The following is a 15013-nucleotide window of genomic DNA, read 5'->3' on the forward strand; positions in this document are numbered from 1 at the left end:
GCCATCTCCCACCTGGACAAGGGCAGTCCCCTCCTCCCTGGTACACAGGCACTGTCCCCATATCCTATTCCTCCGTGCAGCCAGAGGAGGCCAAAGTCCCCGCCAAGCTTGTCTGTTTGAGCAGCTGCCGGGGGCACCCTCACCCCGCCTGGCTGAGTCAGGCCTGGCGTGCCCTGAAGAGGAACTGTCTCACCAATCAGGTCTGGTAGGCACCAGGGCAGGTAGCAAGCTCCAGGCGGCGGGGGCAGGGCCTTTCCTTGGAGGGATCTTTGAAGCAGGCCTTCCACCCAGATGGAGCTTGGAGTCACGGGGCTCGCAGCCTCCACCGGCTCCTGGGTGGAATCAGTTCCCACAAGGGCCAGGAGCTTGGCACTCCCAAGCCAGGTCTGTGCCTAGTGCTAGGATGGGCCTCAAGCCCCCTGTGGAGGAGATGAGGAAATGGAAACTCAGAGAGGTTGAGAGATTGTCCCTGGGCCCCACAGTCCGGCCCGGGGTTGGGGCTCTGGGGGTATTTGGAAACACACATTTCAGGATCAGGCTCCCCCGGTAACAAATCTGGAATCACAGATCGGACCCTGGCTCGCCGGGTAACATTGGGCAAGTCGCTCTGCCTCTCTGGGCCTCAGTTTTCTCATCTGCAAAAGTAGGGTGGTAATGGCGGCCCCGTGTGGGAAGGGGAACAGCATGTGCAAAGCGGGAGCTGTGCTCTAGGGCTCAGAGGACATTGAGGAGGTGAGCAGCTGGAGCGGTGGGGGAGGGGGGGAGGGGACGAGGGCGGATCATGCAGGGTCTTGTGGGCCTTGGGGAGGACTTTGGCTTTTACCCTGAATGAGGTGGGAGCCAGGGAGGATTCTAAGCAGAGGAGGGACCTGACCTGATTCAGGTATTTCTGGGCTCTTTCTGGACACTGAGGTGAGAACAAACTTCAAGGGCCAAGAGCAGGAGCTGGGAGACCCACCATGATGGGGTGTGGGCTGGAAGGAGGCAGACCGGAAGGGAGAAACCCACCAATTTTTGCTCATCTCCATGTTTCTTGCCCAGCCTGGCTCCCAGGAGCCCAAAGGCGAGGCAGGGACTTTAACCCAGGATGGCTGCTGGCTGGGGTGAGGGTGACATGGGGTGGGGCACAGCAGAGGGATGGGCGGGGTTGCACCTGGAGGCTCCTGGTCAAAGTGGCTGGACCACTCAGACAAGTGCAAGTGCGTGGGCTGCTGATAGATACACATGTCACATGCCAGGCTGGGAAACAGCTCTGCTGTGCCCTCTAGAGCTTGGGGTTGAGTGGCAGGGTATGAGGGTTCCCCCGGAAATCCGAGCCTCCCTTCTGTGGGCTCAGGATCTCATACTGATCCACTTGCTTAGGTAGGGCAAGTTCCTCTGCTTCTCTGCCTCAGTTTCCTCACCTGTAAGAAGGAGAAGAATGCTAACAAATTCATGGGAAAAAGAGCAGCATATCCAAAGCCCTGAGGTAGAGCTGTGCCCTCGTATCAATCACTCCCCAATTCTGCCTGGGACATTTTCTGACCAGGGCTGGAAGGGCCGTCGGGAGGAGGAACCCGCCCCTTGCAAAGGCTTGGGGATGAGCAAGCGGTTGGCACATCCGGGGTACGAGTGAGGGCTGGAGAATTCTCGAAGACCGCTGCACTGGAGCTGGGAGAGGAACCACTGGGGAGAGATTTGACACCACAAGTAAACTAAGACATCCCCACATCCTCCTTCCAGTGAAGGCAGCCAGGCCAGTCCAGACTCCGGACTCGCTCGCTCAAGCCCCAGTTACATCGTCCGGCATCTCGGAGCCCAGCTGGACCCCTCTGCTTCCCTCGTCCTTTACTGGGGAACATCCCACAGTGGCCTTAGAGACCCCCGTGATCCATCAGGCCTAGGCAAGCGTCTGAGCAGCTCCGTGCCTCAGTTTACCCATCTGCAAAATGGGAAACCGGTCGTTCCTTCCGCACCTGTGAATTGCAGGGCCGTGCTTCATAAACGCTTGACATTATACTTATTACGGATGATCGTGGTGATTAATCAGAGGGCAGAAAGAGCATCCCCCGGAGTCTGACACCCCCGGCCTCGGTCCCGGCGTCTCTCTTCCCCTGCCCCCTGCAAAGCCTCAGTATCCCCACCGCAGACCCGAGGGGCGCGCGGAGGCGGCCCGGGGTCCCCGGGCCCCTCCGGCCGGCAGGGGCAGCACGGAGCCGCCCCGCACACCCGGAAGGGCCCCGCCTCCGGCCCCGGCCCCGCCCAGCCCGGGCAGCCCAGAACCGGGAGGCGGCGGCGGTGGCGGCAACCACGGCGGGGACGGTGCGCGCGGCGGCATCGGCGGGACCCGCGCGGCGCCATGGCGGCCGCCGAGCGCCGCGCCTTCGCGCACAAGATCAACAGGTAGCTCGGCCGCCGGGCCCCTCCCGGGGACACCCGCACGTGTCCGGGCCCCGCCCCAGGGTGGCCCGGCCCTCCCCGGCCCCGGCGTCCCCCTCACCGTTCAAGCCCCTTCCGCCCGGGCCGGCTCCGGCCCGCTTCCTCTGGCGGGGGCCGGGGGCGGCGGGAGGCGGGGAGGGCGGCGGGGGTCCCCGCTGGGGCCGCGGCGGGGCTGCGAGTGCGATGGCGGCTGAGCGGAGGTCCGCCCTGGGCGCCGCTGGGGAGGCGTGGGGGCGTGTCCGGGGGCCTTCCTGGAGGTGGTGGCGCGGGGAGAGCAGGTATCCGGAGCCCTCCGCGTTCCTCGCCATCTCCGGGTCCTTCCTGGGTCCCCGAGTCCGAGGGCGAGGGAGCAGGAGGGGCTTTGGCGACCCATCCTCTTGCCTGGCGCGGGGCTGGGATGCTCCTGGGGCCGGGATTTGGGAACAGGGATGGTGCTCTTGGAGGCCTTGGAGGCCCCTCGGGAAGGTTCCCGTGCTCTTCCCCCACTGCCAGGGTCCCGTGCCCAGCTGTCCGGGGAGCAGGGGACAGCTGTGGATGGCCCCCCGCCCCCAGCCCTGCTTCAGGCTCTCCCAGCACCGGCTGGACGCGCTGGAGATGGATGGGTGATTGAATGGAGGGAGTGGGGGCTGGGGACCCAACCAGCTGGTGGGCAGACGGGGGAGGGGACAGGCGCCAGGCGCTGGGGGATCCATTTCCGTGGCCACTGGAGATTGTAAGAGACTCAGCCTGGAAGGGGGAGGTCAGACCAGGGCTGAAGAGCCTCTCCCTTGTCTTTGCCTCCTTGGCCAGTCGGAGTTGGCCCACGGGGGGTCCTCTCCACCCCGGGGCCTGTGCTGGCCACGCCCAAGTGAAAGAGCTCCCTGTCCGTCCAGAGCTGGCCTGATGGAGACACAAGGAAAGATCCACCCTTGGTGGCAGATACAATGGGGTAGACAGAGGAGTAGCACAATCAAGTAGATTATGTATTAATGATAAGTGCCAGTGCTATGGGGACGCACATGGCAAGGAAAGGAAGTGGGTGGCATGGGGAGGCAGATCAGGAAGGCCTGGACGATAAGGTGACATTTGAGCAAAGTTCTGAAGAGGTGAGGGAGGCATTCATGCCCGTATGTGGAGGAAGAAGAGCAATCCCCAAATGGGAGAAGGGCAAGTGCAAAGGCACTGAGGCAGAAGCAGACATAGTGTATTTACAAATAAATCATCTGACTGTCTGGAGCAGAGTGAGGAAGGGGACAGTGGGAGCAGATCCCTCAGGGTCTTGTGGGTTGTGGGGAAGACCTTAACTGGTATCCTGAGTGAGGTGGGAGCCATGAGGAGTTCTGAACAGAGGTCACACATGTGACCATGTGTCTGGAGCATAGCGATCAGGCAATTTTTATGTTCTGTTATTTTTATGTTCCCAAATTGCCTCTCCGTCTTGGACCTTTGGCTTCTCTGAACCTGTTTCTTTGCCACTCAGTCTCTGTGTTCTTGGTTCCTGGCTTCCACTCCAGTAAAAAAGAGAGGTCCTAGGGTCCTGCCCTGGGGAACAGATACTATAGAGCCCAGGGTAAGAAGAGCAGAGAATGTTCCTGGGACCCCAGTGAACCACAAGCAAAAGGCTCAAGTCTTCCAGCCTTCCTCTGCCAGGGCCTCCGTAACAGCCTTTTGGACACCCAGGTGTCTACATGCTCAGATCTGGGCCTGAATTCATCTGGTCAATCATTCAGTCATTCATTCCTCAGTGCCAGATATTAAACAGCCCCCCAGTTTCCTAATGAACAGATTCTTAAAAAAAAAAAATTGGGGGAGGGGACAACTTAAAACTACAAACTCTTATAAATGTAAATAGCATGGACAAACATTCCTGTAGCAATATAACGTGTTCATTTTTTCACAAATAAAATACAATATGGAGTGGCGGTAATGGCCAGCGCTCACAGTATGTTTATGGCTGGCTGGTCCCCAGTGGAAATGCCATTTGTGTGTCACCAGAGCCTGTCGACGTAGGTATAACTATGGAAAGTGGGACTCGCAGTGGTTAGGTGGCTGTCAAGCATCTCTCGTGGGGAAGTGAGCCCAGAAGCGTGGGGCCATAGACTTCAGAACAGTCTCAGCAACCGTGTCACTCTTCCTGTCCTCACGTATCCCCCGTTCTTCCAGGCATCTGATTGTGGCATCTTCTCTCACCGTCCCCTCCCCCCCTGCCCCGGGTATCTGATGCGGGGCCGGTGGCATTTTTCACTCAAGGAAATAGTGACTTTGTTGGAGGCGTGGGAGGACAAAGAGACGTGTATTAACCAAATTCCAAAGGTGCCTCTGGGATTTCAAGCAAATGGCTCCCTCCCACCCCTGTCCCCAAATATATCTGCAAACTTGAGCACACACACGTATTATTATTTCCTACCTTCATTTTTTTTTAAGGTTTTATTTATGTATTTGAGAGAGAGGGAGAGAGAGAATGAGAGTGAGTTAGCATGAGAGGGAGAGGGTCAGAGGGAGAAGCAGATCGCTGCTGAGCAGGGAGCTCCATGCAGGACCCGAACCCGGGCCTCCAGGATCTCGACCTGAGCCAAAGGCAGTTGCTCAACCAACTGAGCCACCCAGGCACCGCTATTTTCTACCTTTTAAATAATGGTGACATTTGACATGCATCTAGAAAAGTCCAAAGTTTAAAAGAGTAGTTATAGAACCAATGCTCAGGGGGATGTCTGGCTAGCTCGGTTAGTGGAACATGGGATTCTTGATCTCGGGGTCATGGGTTTGAGCCCCACACTGGGGGTAGAGTTTATTTTCAAAAGAATTAAAAAGCAGGGGCATCTGGGGGGCTTAGCTGGTTAAGCGTATGCCTTTGGCTCAAGTCATGATCCCAGGCTCCTGGGATCAAGCCCTGCATCGGTCTCCCCACTCAGCAGGGACTCTGCTTCTGCCTCCGCCCCTCCCCCTGCTCGTGTTCTCTCTCTCTCTCTCTCTCTCTCTCTCATTCTCTCCCTCAAATAAGTAAAATTTTTTTTAAAAATTAAAAAACAAAACAACAACAATAAAACAACAAATGTCAGGGGAACAATCCCTCAGGTCAAGACAAAGGCAGTATTGATCTCCTGGGCCACCTAATCTAGCTGCCTCTCCTGATCTGCACCTAGTTCTGTCCCTTAGCCAACTGCACACTGATGGTGGCTCCCCTCCCTTCCTCACTTGAGTTATGATGTCCCCTGCCGAGCTGGGTCCCTCTGCACCATGGGCTACTCTTGCCTGTTTAGAACGTCTCATCAGTGGAATCACATTGGGTATCGAGGCTGGTGTGGCCCGAGTCTCTCACCCAAGCCATTACCTGCAGCCGGGCGCATCCTTTTTCATTGCTGCATACTATTCCTCCCATGCACATTGTCTCCCTCTTTGATCAAGGAACACGTACATCTTTTCCTTTGGGGTTGTCATGACCGGGCTGCCAGGGACATTCCCAGCCACGTGTTTTATCCTGAGTGTCTACGCCTCTGAGTGGGATTGCTGGACTGGTTTATCTTCAACTTCGCTCTGTCATTCCAGACGATTGTCCAAAGGGCTTCCCCCAGCTGCAGATGAGTGTTCCTCTTGCTGACAGGGAGATCATTTGTCTTTAAAATGTGCAGCCAGTCCAGGAGGGCTTGGGTGTGCTATAAAGAGAAATCTCCATGGTTTTATATGGACTCATCTTCTTCCCTCACTTTTTTACCCAAGTGGGAACACACAGAGTTAGAGCCTTATGTCATTCTCATTTCTGGTTTTATTGTCCTCCTCCCCTGGAGGGAGTAGACCTCTGTTAATCTGCCCAGCCTTGGGGTGAGGTCTGCAGTCTCACATGAATTCCCAGTGATGCCACTGCTTCATCTTTCCCCTCTGAGTGTCTGTGTCGTGTCCCATAGGATTGCTAGCTTTCAGCTTAGGGGGATTTGTTTCCCTAGTAGCTCTAACCCACCACCTGATCTCAGCAGTTTCTCATTGCAATCCTGAGATCACTTCCTGAGAAAAACCAGTATATTTAGACCCACATTTTGCCTCCTCTAAAAAATGTGCTCCATGGGGGTGTCTGAAGCAGATCTGATGTGGGCATGAGAAAGAGAGAGGAAGTGGAGATGGCTCCCAGGCATGGGTCCTGAGCAGCCCAGAGAGCGGGGCTGCCCTTAGGGAGCCGGGGAAGATGGCAGGAGGGCAGGTTATGTTCAGGGTACATGCCTGCATGACCCCACATGGGCATGCAAAAGAGGCAGGTGTCACCCAGAAGGGATCCAAGGATTGTCTTTGTTTGGGCGCTCCTGAAACCTGGAGGCTGCATGGGACCACTGTGGGGGATGGTAAGTGTGGACACGGCAGAGATAGGTTCTAGGACCCCTGTTCTTGGCCCTGCTTCCCATCATGGGCATGTGGAGTACCGTGTGCTGCGGGTTGCGCAGACTCACTTCTGGCCCTCAGGGGTTTGATTCGGGGCACCTAACCACGTTCAGCTCTGTGAGCCTAGATGCCTCCTGCCCCTCTCTGAGCCTCGCTCCCCTCCTGGGCCCCTTCTGGCCCAGCAGAAAAAGCAGGGCCAGAAATTCCAGTTTCCCAGGATCCTTTTAAGGCAACTTAGTGACAGCAAGCCTTAATCGAGCACTTACTGTGTGCCAAGCCTTAAACTCAGAACAGTTCGATAAGGTGTGGGCGCCGCATTGAGCCCAGAGGTCCAGAGAGGGGATGACACTCATCCCTGCTTGCGCAGGTCCGACTACAGAGCCTGGTGACACAGGAAAGTGGCTCCTGTGGCCACAGTGGCAAGGACCTGGCCTTTTCCCACTCAGGGGCCATCTCTCCAAGGCCAAAGACAAAATGAAGTGGGAGGCCCTGCCCTCCCTTCTCCCCTCTCCCTGCTCTGGGGCCGCAGCTGCAGAACAGCTGGGACCAGGGCACCGATGGGCGCCCTGTCCCGGCATTTTTATAAATCATCCCCCAAGACCCTGTGTGCTCAGGCTTCCAGAGGAGGCAGCCCCAACTTTGGGAATGTGAGGACAAATAGCTTATTTGGGACGCCCTTTGAATTTCCTGGACGATCCTCCATTCGCTAGCCCCAGACCCCCAAAACAATAGAAGCAAGACTGGGACAGTCAAGAGAGGAAGTAAATACAATACAGAGGCAGAAGAATGAGGCTGAGGTCTCAGCTGGAGACCCCCACGTTGGATCAGGGTCATGGTCAAGTTTTGTTTGACTTCAGAGGCTTCCAGGTGACCCCCCCCCTTAGCCCCAGTCTCCCCGACCCTGACCTGTCTTCTCCTGAGCGCACCACACACATTAATTTCATCCATGGTCCGTGGTTTGCGATCAGCATAGCACTTTTTTTTGGGGGGGGTACAACTTTTCATTATGAAACTTCCAAGCACACAGAAAAGTGGAAAATGGGAGGGAATAATACCCAAACACCCAGACAATTGCCTTCTCAATTTTAAGAGGGATTGAAGCGCAGAAGGGGTAGCCTACCTGCCCAGAGCCACACAGCTGAAAGGTCTGGGGCTTCTAACTCACGATGGATTTAGGCAGGTTGGACCAGGAGGGAAATTGGGAGGGATTTGTTTCCTAAGAAAAATGTATTGAGTACCTCCTGGCGGCGGGGTGTGTGTGTGTGTGTGTGTGTGTGTGCGCTTGGGTCCTCCGTGTGTGTGTGTGTGTATGTATGTGTGTGTATGTGTGTGTGTGTGTGTGTGCACGCTTGGGTCCTCCGTGTGTGTGTGTGTGTGTGTGTGTGCGCGCGCTGGTGCTTGGGCCTCCGTGGGGACCACATAGCCCTATTCCTGCTGTCATACAGACCCAGGGAAGTGGGAATCTCCATGCTCCGAGCACAGAGCCTGGCCACAGGGTCTTTGCACTTGCTGTACCCTTTGCCTGGGATCCTCTTCTCCAAATAACTATGCGGCTCTCTTCTCTCCTTCCCCTCCTTCCAAGCTCAGCTGAAGGAATTGAGGGCCTGGGGGTACCAAGTCCCAGTTTCCTCTGCTGGCCCCCTCCACTGTGGGTCTTACCCCTTCAACCTCCTCCTCCCTGACTTGGAAGGCCAGCACAGATGCAGGAGGCCTAGGAAAGCCACAGCCCAGATTTTGGCTACTGGGTGTGCTCTGTGAGTCATGCTGGCCTCTTAACATGCTCAGCCTGGTCTCCAGCTCCCTGAGAATGAGGTATGGAGTGCCCCCCGAATGCCAAGCCCACTGCTCAGCTTCCCACCACAAGCCTTATGAGGTCACTTAAGTATAGTTGGGTACACTGAGGCTCAGAGGTAGGAGTAACTTGCCCAAGACCCCATAGCAAGGAAGGGACAGGACACACATTCTGGATGGAAGGTAGGGTGGGCAGAGGTCACCAGATGAGGAAACCAAGGCAGGGACCAGGGGGCAGGCCAGTCAGACTTGGACCTAGGCTGGGCATCTGGGATAAAGAAGGATTCGTGACCCTCATGCCCTGCAGGGACCAAATCCTTCCATCTGTGCTTGGTGGGGGTTGGAAGGGCCCCAGGCCCAGGTTGGGGGGATGGGTCCTGGGGTCTCTGTATCAGCCACGAGCCCTGGGACCCCAAGGCTGAGATCTGCAGATCCTGAACCCAGGGTTCTCCCAGTCCGTGGCTTGGGTTTTTCCCTTCCATGGCCTGGATTTTCCGCTCTGAGGATGAATTTATGGGCCTGAGGTGAAGTTCCCAGGGCCCCACTGCCCAGGTTGTCATGTCCTCAGTGGCCCCTTCCCCTGTCCCCCCAGGACAGTGGCTGCGGAGGTGCGGAAGCAGGTGTCCCGGGAGCGCAGCGGCTCTCCCCACTCCAGCCGGCGCAGTAGCAGCTCCCTGGGGGTACGTGTTTGGGGGGTGCCCCCTCCAGGACCCTGCTCTCTAGCAGATGTGGGGTTCCCCTCTGCCCCGGCCTGGCTAGGAGTGTCCCCACTCCTCTCTCCCTGTGGGTGGGGAGGGTTGTCCCCTCCCTGCAGTGCCTTGTGGTTGGGGGGGCTCAGTGGCAGCCCCGTGGGTGGTCAACCTGATGTCACCCCACCTCCTGCTGCTGGGACCACCCAGACTGGGGTGGGGTGGAGATGGGAGGTACTCCCAGCTGCAGCGGAGAGGGAGTGGGGCCTGAGGAATTGTCTTTCTCTGCTGCGCTAGCCTTTCCTTCCAGCGTAACCCTGCCCCTCCAGGCACAGGGTGTGATTTCCTGCCTGGAAAGAGGGGCGGGGCAGGCCCTGCGGGGAGGGGTAGAGAGTCTGAGGTCACTGCCCTCCCTGGCTCCTCACAGCTCCAACACTCTCCATGGCTCCCACCACCCTCTTGCTCAAGCCCAGGCCCACGCTCCCACCCCCCTGCCCCTCCTCAACCCCCAGGGCACGGCCCACAGTCACCTTGCTCCAACCCAGGTCCCACTGACTGAAGTCATTGAGCCCCTGGACTTCGAGGATGTGCTCCTGAGCCGGCCACCAGACGCTGAGCCCGGGCCCCTCCGGGACCTGGCTGAGTTTCCAGCTGACGACCTGGAGCTCCTGCTACAGCCCCGGGAATGCCGGACCACGGAGCCTGGGATCCCCGAGGATGGGTGGGTTCAGCTCCCCGCCCTTCCTTCCATCAAGCTCCCAACAACCCCCAGTTCAACTCCTGGCATGGCTGTGTGACCTTGGACAAGTTACCCTCCCTCTCTGAGCTTCCATCTCCACATCTCCAAAACAGGCAGACGGGCATGCCATGCCCCCCACCCCCCGCAGGCACTGGAAAGATGAACACTCTTGCCCTGCCTCTGTTTACCCTGATTTTATATTGTACAGAAAGCTGGATGCCCAGGTGAGGGCCGCGGTGGAGATGTACACGGAGGATTGGCTCATCGCCCACAGGAGGTGGGTCTGGCTCAGGGGCAGCTCTGGGCAGAGGGTTGAGAGGTCAGGTCTGAGCCCATTGGGCCACTCCTCCTACTTATCTGCCCGCGCTCCCCACAAGGGCAGCTGGACTTCCCTGGTGGGTCACGGGGAGGGTGGGTGGCCGTGCAGGCATCACACGCACCTGTGGGTGTGCCTTGATCCCTGCCGCCAGCCAGCCCTGCTCCCTCCTAGGTACCAGCATCTGAGTGCGGCATACAGCCCCATCACCGCGGAGACCCAGCGAGAGCGGCAGAAGGGCCTCACTCGCCAGGTCTTTGAACAGGACACTTCGGGGGATGAGAGGTCCGGCCCAGAGGACTCGGTGAGGGAGCCCGGGGCATGTGTGTGGGGGGCTGTGTGTGGGCTCTAGCCCCAGCTCTCGGTCACATGGGACGGGAAGCTACCGCAATGGCCTTGAACCCGAAAGGAAATGTGTCAGCCCCGGGAGCTAAAAGTTAAGGGTCATGATTATGCACACTTATTAAGGGCTTAGCGTGTCCTCCTCTTTTATCCTGGGAGGCAGGGCCACACCCATTTTGCAGATAAACTGAGGCACAGCAAGGTGATTTGAGGAGCTTCACAGGCTCACTGGGTCTTGAGCCAGTATTCACCGGGCTTCTACTTTATGCCCACAATAATCCTACTGAGAATTATTGTTATTGCTTCCACTGTTACTATTTTTGGACGGAGATGAGCTTCCCGAGGCCCCTTGTGCTGGATTCAGGGACACAGGGTCACGGAGCTGAGTCGGGGTCTGGACCGTGGTGGTCTGCCTCTGACCATATAGCTGAGTTGGGGCGGGGAGGTCAGGCGGGATACCCAGAGCCAGCGACAGTCCCACTGGGAAGAACTCTCCCTCCCCTGGTGACAGTGAGCAAAGCCCCACAGAAGGTTCTCGCCAGCCCAGCCCACACATGTCCTTACCTTGGTGCCAGGAGTAGCCTCCCTGAATGGTAATAAAGGAGGGCCACCCCTCCCAGGCAGAAGGTTCTAGAAAGAGTCTCAGCAAAGCCTTAAAGTGACCCTTGTAATGGTGAACCCATCCCACGGGCCTCAGCTTTCCCATCTACGGATTGGGCACGAGGACTGTCTCACTGGAGCGGGATTGAAGGTGCATTTAGCTGACGCTCCGTGTTTATGCCTTCTCCACCGGCAGGATGACCCCCGGCACTCCTCGGGCTCCCCAGAGGACACCCCGCGAAGCAGCGGTGCCTCCAGCATCTTTGACCTGAGGAACTTGGCAGCTGACTCACTGCTACCCTCGCTGCTAGAGCGCACGGCCCCCGAGGATGTGGACCGGCGGAACGAGGCTGCGCGGCGGCAGCACCGGCCCCGCGCCCTGCTGGCCCTCTACCCGGCACCTGATGAGGTGGGAGCCCACAAGCCCACCGGGGGCCCATACCCACGCACCTGACCCTGTATGGTATCCCACAACATTCACTGGGTGCCTACTGTATACCCTGGGGTTTTCCGTTTGTTTTTGTTTGGGGGTGGTTAAAGATATTTATTTATTAGAGCGCATGTGCACATAGAGGGGAGGGGCGGAGGGAGAGGGAGAGAATCTCAAGTAGACTCCCGCTGAGTGCAGAGCCGATCCCACAGCCCTGAGATCCTGAGCTGAGCAGAAATCGAGAGTGGGAGGCTCAACCAACTGAGCCACCCAGGCACCCCCGTATACCTCGTTTTTTATTCGATTCCTTTTATTGGATGTCAGCTATATGCCCTTGGATTTATCCCAGTAGCGTTTATTGGATACCTAGCATATACTCCTGTAGTCTTTCAACTGATACTTAATGTATGCTTGTGTATAGTCTCCTTAATCAAACAACTTAATCAACTGATATTTATTGAGAACCTCCTATATATGCCTATATTGACCCATGTAACATTTATTGGTCACCTAGTGTATACTCTGTGCTTTTATCCAGTAGATTTTATTTTATATACACTCCTGTATTCATCCACTAACATTTTGGGGGCACCTATTATATACTACTCTGGTCAACCAACATTCATTATGTGCCTACTGTATATTCCTTTATTTAATCAAACAGCATTGAAGCAACTCAAATATCTTGAGTACTTACGTTTACCCAACCAAGTTTTTTTTTAACGTAATATCTATGCCCAACACGGAGCTTGAACACACAACTCTGAGATCAAGAATCGTGGGCTCTACCAACTGAGCCAGCCAGGCACCCCTACCCAGCCAATTCTTATTAGAGGCCTAGTATATACACCTCTGTTTTCATTAAGCCATTTATTGAGTGCTTGCTGTATACCCCTATGTTTATTCAATCCATACTTACTGGGGGCCTAGAGTATATCCCTCTGTATGTCCTGTCATCCTTAATCAAATGTTTTCTGTAGGTAGCTACATTTATCTAACCACCTCTTAGTAGGTACCTACTGTGTACCTCTGTATTTATTTGACCAACATGCATGGCAAGACTTGGAGGTACAGCCATGAACAGGATAGACTTGGTCCTCGCCTTCAGAGCTCACAGTGTAGTGGGGGAAAGGCCCTCCTACCAAGAAATCACAACCCAGGCCGAGTGGTGCCGCAGTGAGTTGCCGAATATTGGCCTTCATGTGGCCCTCTGGGTCCCAGCCATGTGGCCCTTTGCAATAGGGTATGGAGAGCACCTGGATGAGGAGCCTGCTCAGGCCTCAGGAAGTCAGGGAGGGCTTCCTGGAGGAAGTGCCAGCTAAGCTGTGACCTGAACAGGGCAAAGGGAGAAGGAGGGGCTTCCAGGCAGGGGGACTAGTGTGCACCAAAGCACAGAGACAAGGAGCTGCAAGAAACCTAAGTCAGGCTGGGGATAGAGCTGGTCTCACGCCATGCATTCCAAGCCCTTCGCAAAGGATGTGTCCCAGCTGCCCTCCCTGGCTCTTGGCAGGACGAGGCCGTGGAACGCTGCAGCCGCCCGGAGCCACCCCGTGAACACTTTGGACAGAGGATCCTGGTCAAGTGTCTGTCGCTGAAGTGAGTGTGCGTGCTGCCCCACCCCTCCCTTCAGACGTGCGAGGCCCCACGTATGTCCCGGTGCTTACGTGCACTGGGCGCTCACCACCCAAGCCGGGCCATGACGGTGTGCGGCCCTGAGACCGATGAGGCCATCCGGGCACTTTTAGGTGGGAAATAAGACTTCCTTTTCTCATTCTTCAAAGCCACCAGGCCTTAAGCACCAACTGTGTGCCAGGCTCTGTTCTCAGCCCTTCACATGCATTACCCCTCATCTTCACGGTGTTGTGAAACAGGCGCGGGTTGGGGGAAACTGAGGCACAGAGCGGCAGTCGTTGTGCCCGAGATCACATGACTTGTGAGGCCAGAGTCTGGCCCTCGCTCTGCTGGGACCCAGGCTGGAGGGGGCGCTCGTGACCCTGGACCTGGCTTCCAGCTGTCCGAGTCCCCCTCCACATCATTCCCTGGGAGCAGCCAGAAGTGCGTGGGAATGGAGCTGAACAGGATGTGGCCTTGGACCTAAGCCCAGCCCCGCCCCTCCCCACCCTGAGTTCCTGCCTGGATGGGGGCAGGAAAGGGAGGCCCTGCTCTGGCCTGAGGCCCGGGTGGGCTGCCTGCCCCAAGCACTAGGGTTGGGAACCAGCTCTGCAAGTATCCAGTCATTCAACAAACACTCATTGAGCACCTACTGTGTACAGGACATGTAACCGTGGGATGACCACACAGGGCTCTCTAGGTGGGGGGACGTGACATACCCAAAGCCTGAGATGTGTCTGAAGAGGGAAAAATGAGGCCAAGGGGTAGGCAGGGCTGGACCATGTAGGATTTTGTTCTGGGCACACTGGGGAGCCTCAAATTATGAGTTTTAAGATGCTTTCCTTAGGACTCGCAGGATGAGTGGGGGCTAGCAGGGCAGAGTGGGATGGGGAGGGGGTTACGGGGACTGTCAGATGGGACTCAGCCCAGGGAGGCAGAGGACACCCCAGAAAGGGGGGCAGGAAAGCCTAGGAGTTGAGAACTTCAAGATTGGGGGCATTGTGGTACCAAAAGCTTCTCCTATATCAGCTGAACAAGGGGCATAGTTTCAGGGGAAGGGCTCGGTGGGAGTTATATGGCTGAGGGTGGGGGGAGGCGCTCCGTGCCTCAGTTTCCCCTTTTACAAAATGAGTCAGGCCTTTCCTGCAAGCCCTTCAGTAGGAATTTTGTGTGGCCCAATGGAAATTAGTCCCTACCACCATCACAATGTACCATGTCTGGGCTGGGTCTCAAGAGGGAGTGGGGTGTGTGGGTGGTGGGAGTGTTAGGGATGGCCTCTGCCAGGAAGTCCCCATTCGCTGTAGGTTTGAGATCGAAATTGAGCCCATCTTTGGCATCTTGGCCCTGTATGATGTGCGGGAGAAAAAGAAGGTAGGAGCCCCTTTCTTCCCTTTCCTACCCCAACCTTCCTCCTCGTTGCAGGGCAGTGGGCTTCCTGGAGGTGGTGGCCCAGCTGCCTTTCGTGTCCCCAGATCTCAGAAAACTTCTACTTTGACCTGAACTCGGACTCCATGAAGGGGCTGCTGCGGGCCCATGGCACCCACCCTGCCATCTCCACCCTGGCCCGCTCTGCCATCTTCTCCGTGACCTACCCTTCACCTGATATCTTCCTGGTCATCAAGGTGCCCGCTGGGGCTGGGTCAGGGGGTGATAATGGTAAACACCAGAAGTGTGGTCCCTGCTTTCATGGAAGAGGATGGGCAGGTCACCAAGAAGGGTGATAAAGTCTT

General features: G+C 56.7%; 1 protein-coding gene across 4 annotated transcripts in view; it reads left to right on the forward strand.

The window, feature by feature from the left end:
- Positions 1-2227: 2227 nt before the first annotated feature.
- Positions 2228-15013, forward strand: part of DOCK6 (dedicator of cytokinesis 6) — a 41106-nt gene continuing 28320 nt past the window's right edge. For 2 of the 4 annotated variants that reach the window (XM_082731167.1, XM_082731168.1), the window contains exons 1-9: positions 2228-2382; positions 9149-9236; positions 9791-9966; positions 10193-10261; positions 10475-10604; positions 11439-11651; positions 13183-13268; positions 14588-14654; positions 14756-14905. In XM_082731167.1, the coding sequence (XP_082587293.1) occupies positions 2339-2382; positions 9149-9236; positions 9791-9966; positions 10193-10261; positions 10475-10604; positions 11439-11651; positions 13183-13268; positions 14588-14654; positions 14756-14905 (1023 nt within the window). In that variant the 5' untranslated portion in view covers positions 2228-2338. The remainder of the gene's footprint in view (positions 2383-9148; positions 9237-9790; positions 9967-10192; positions 10262-10474; positions 10605-11438; positions 11652-13182; positions 13269-14587; positions 14655-14755; positions 14906-15013) is intronic. The other 2 variants (XM_082731165.1, XM_082731166.1) reach the window with 1 other exon arrangement.

This window comes from Mustela nivalis (genome assembly GCF_964662115.1).
Source record: "Mustela nivalis genome assembly, chromosome: 1".
NCBI classification, from domain to species: Eukaryota; Metazoa; Chordata; class Mammalia; order Carnivora; family Mustelidae; genus Mustela; species Mustela nivalis.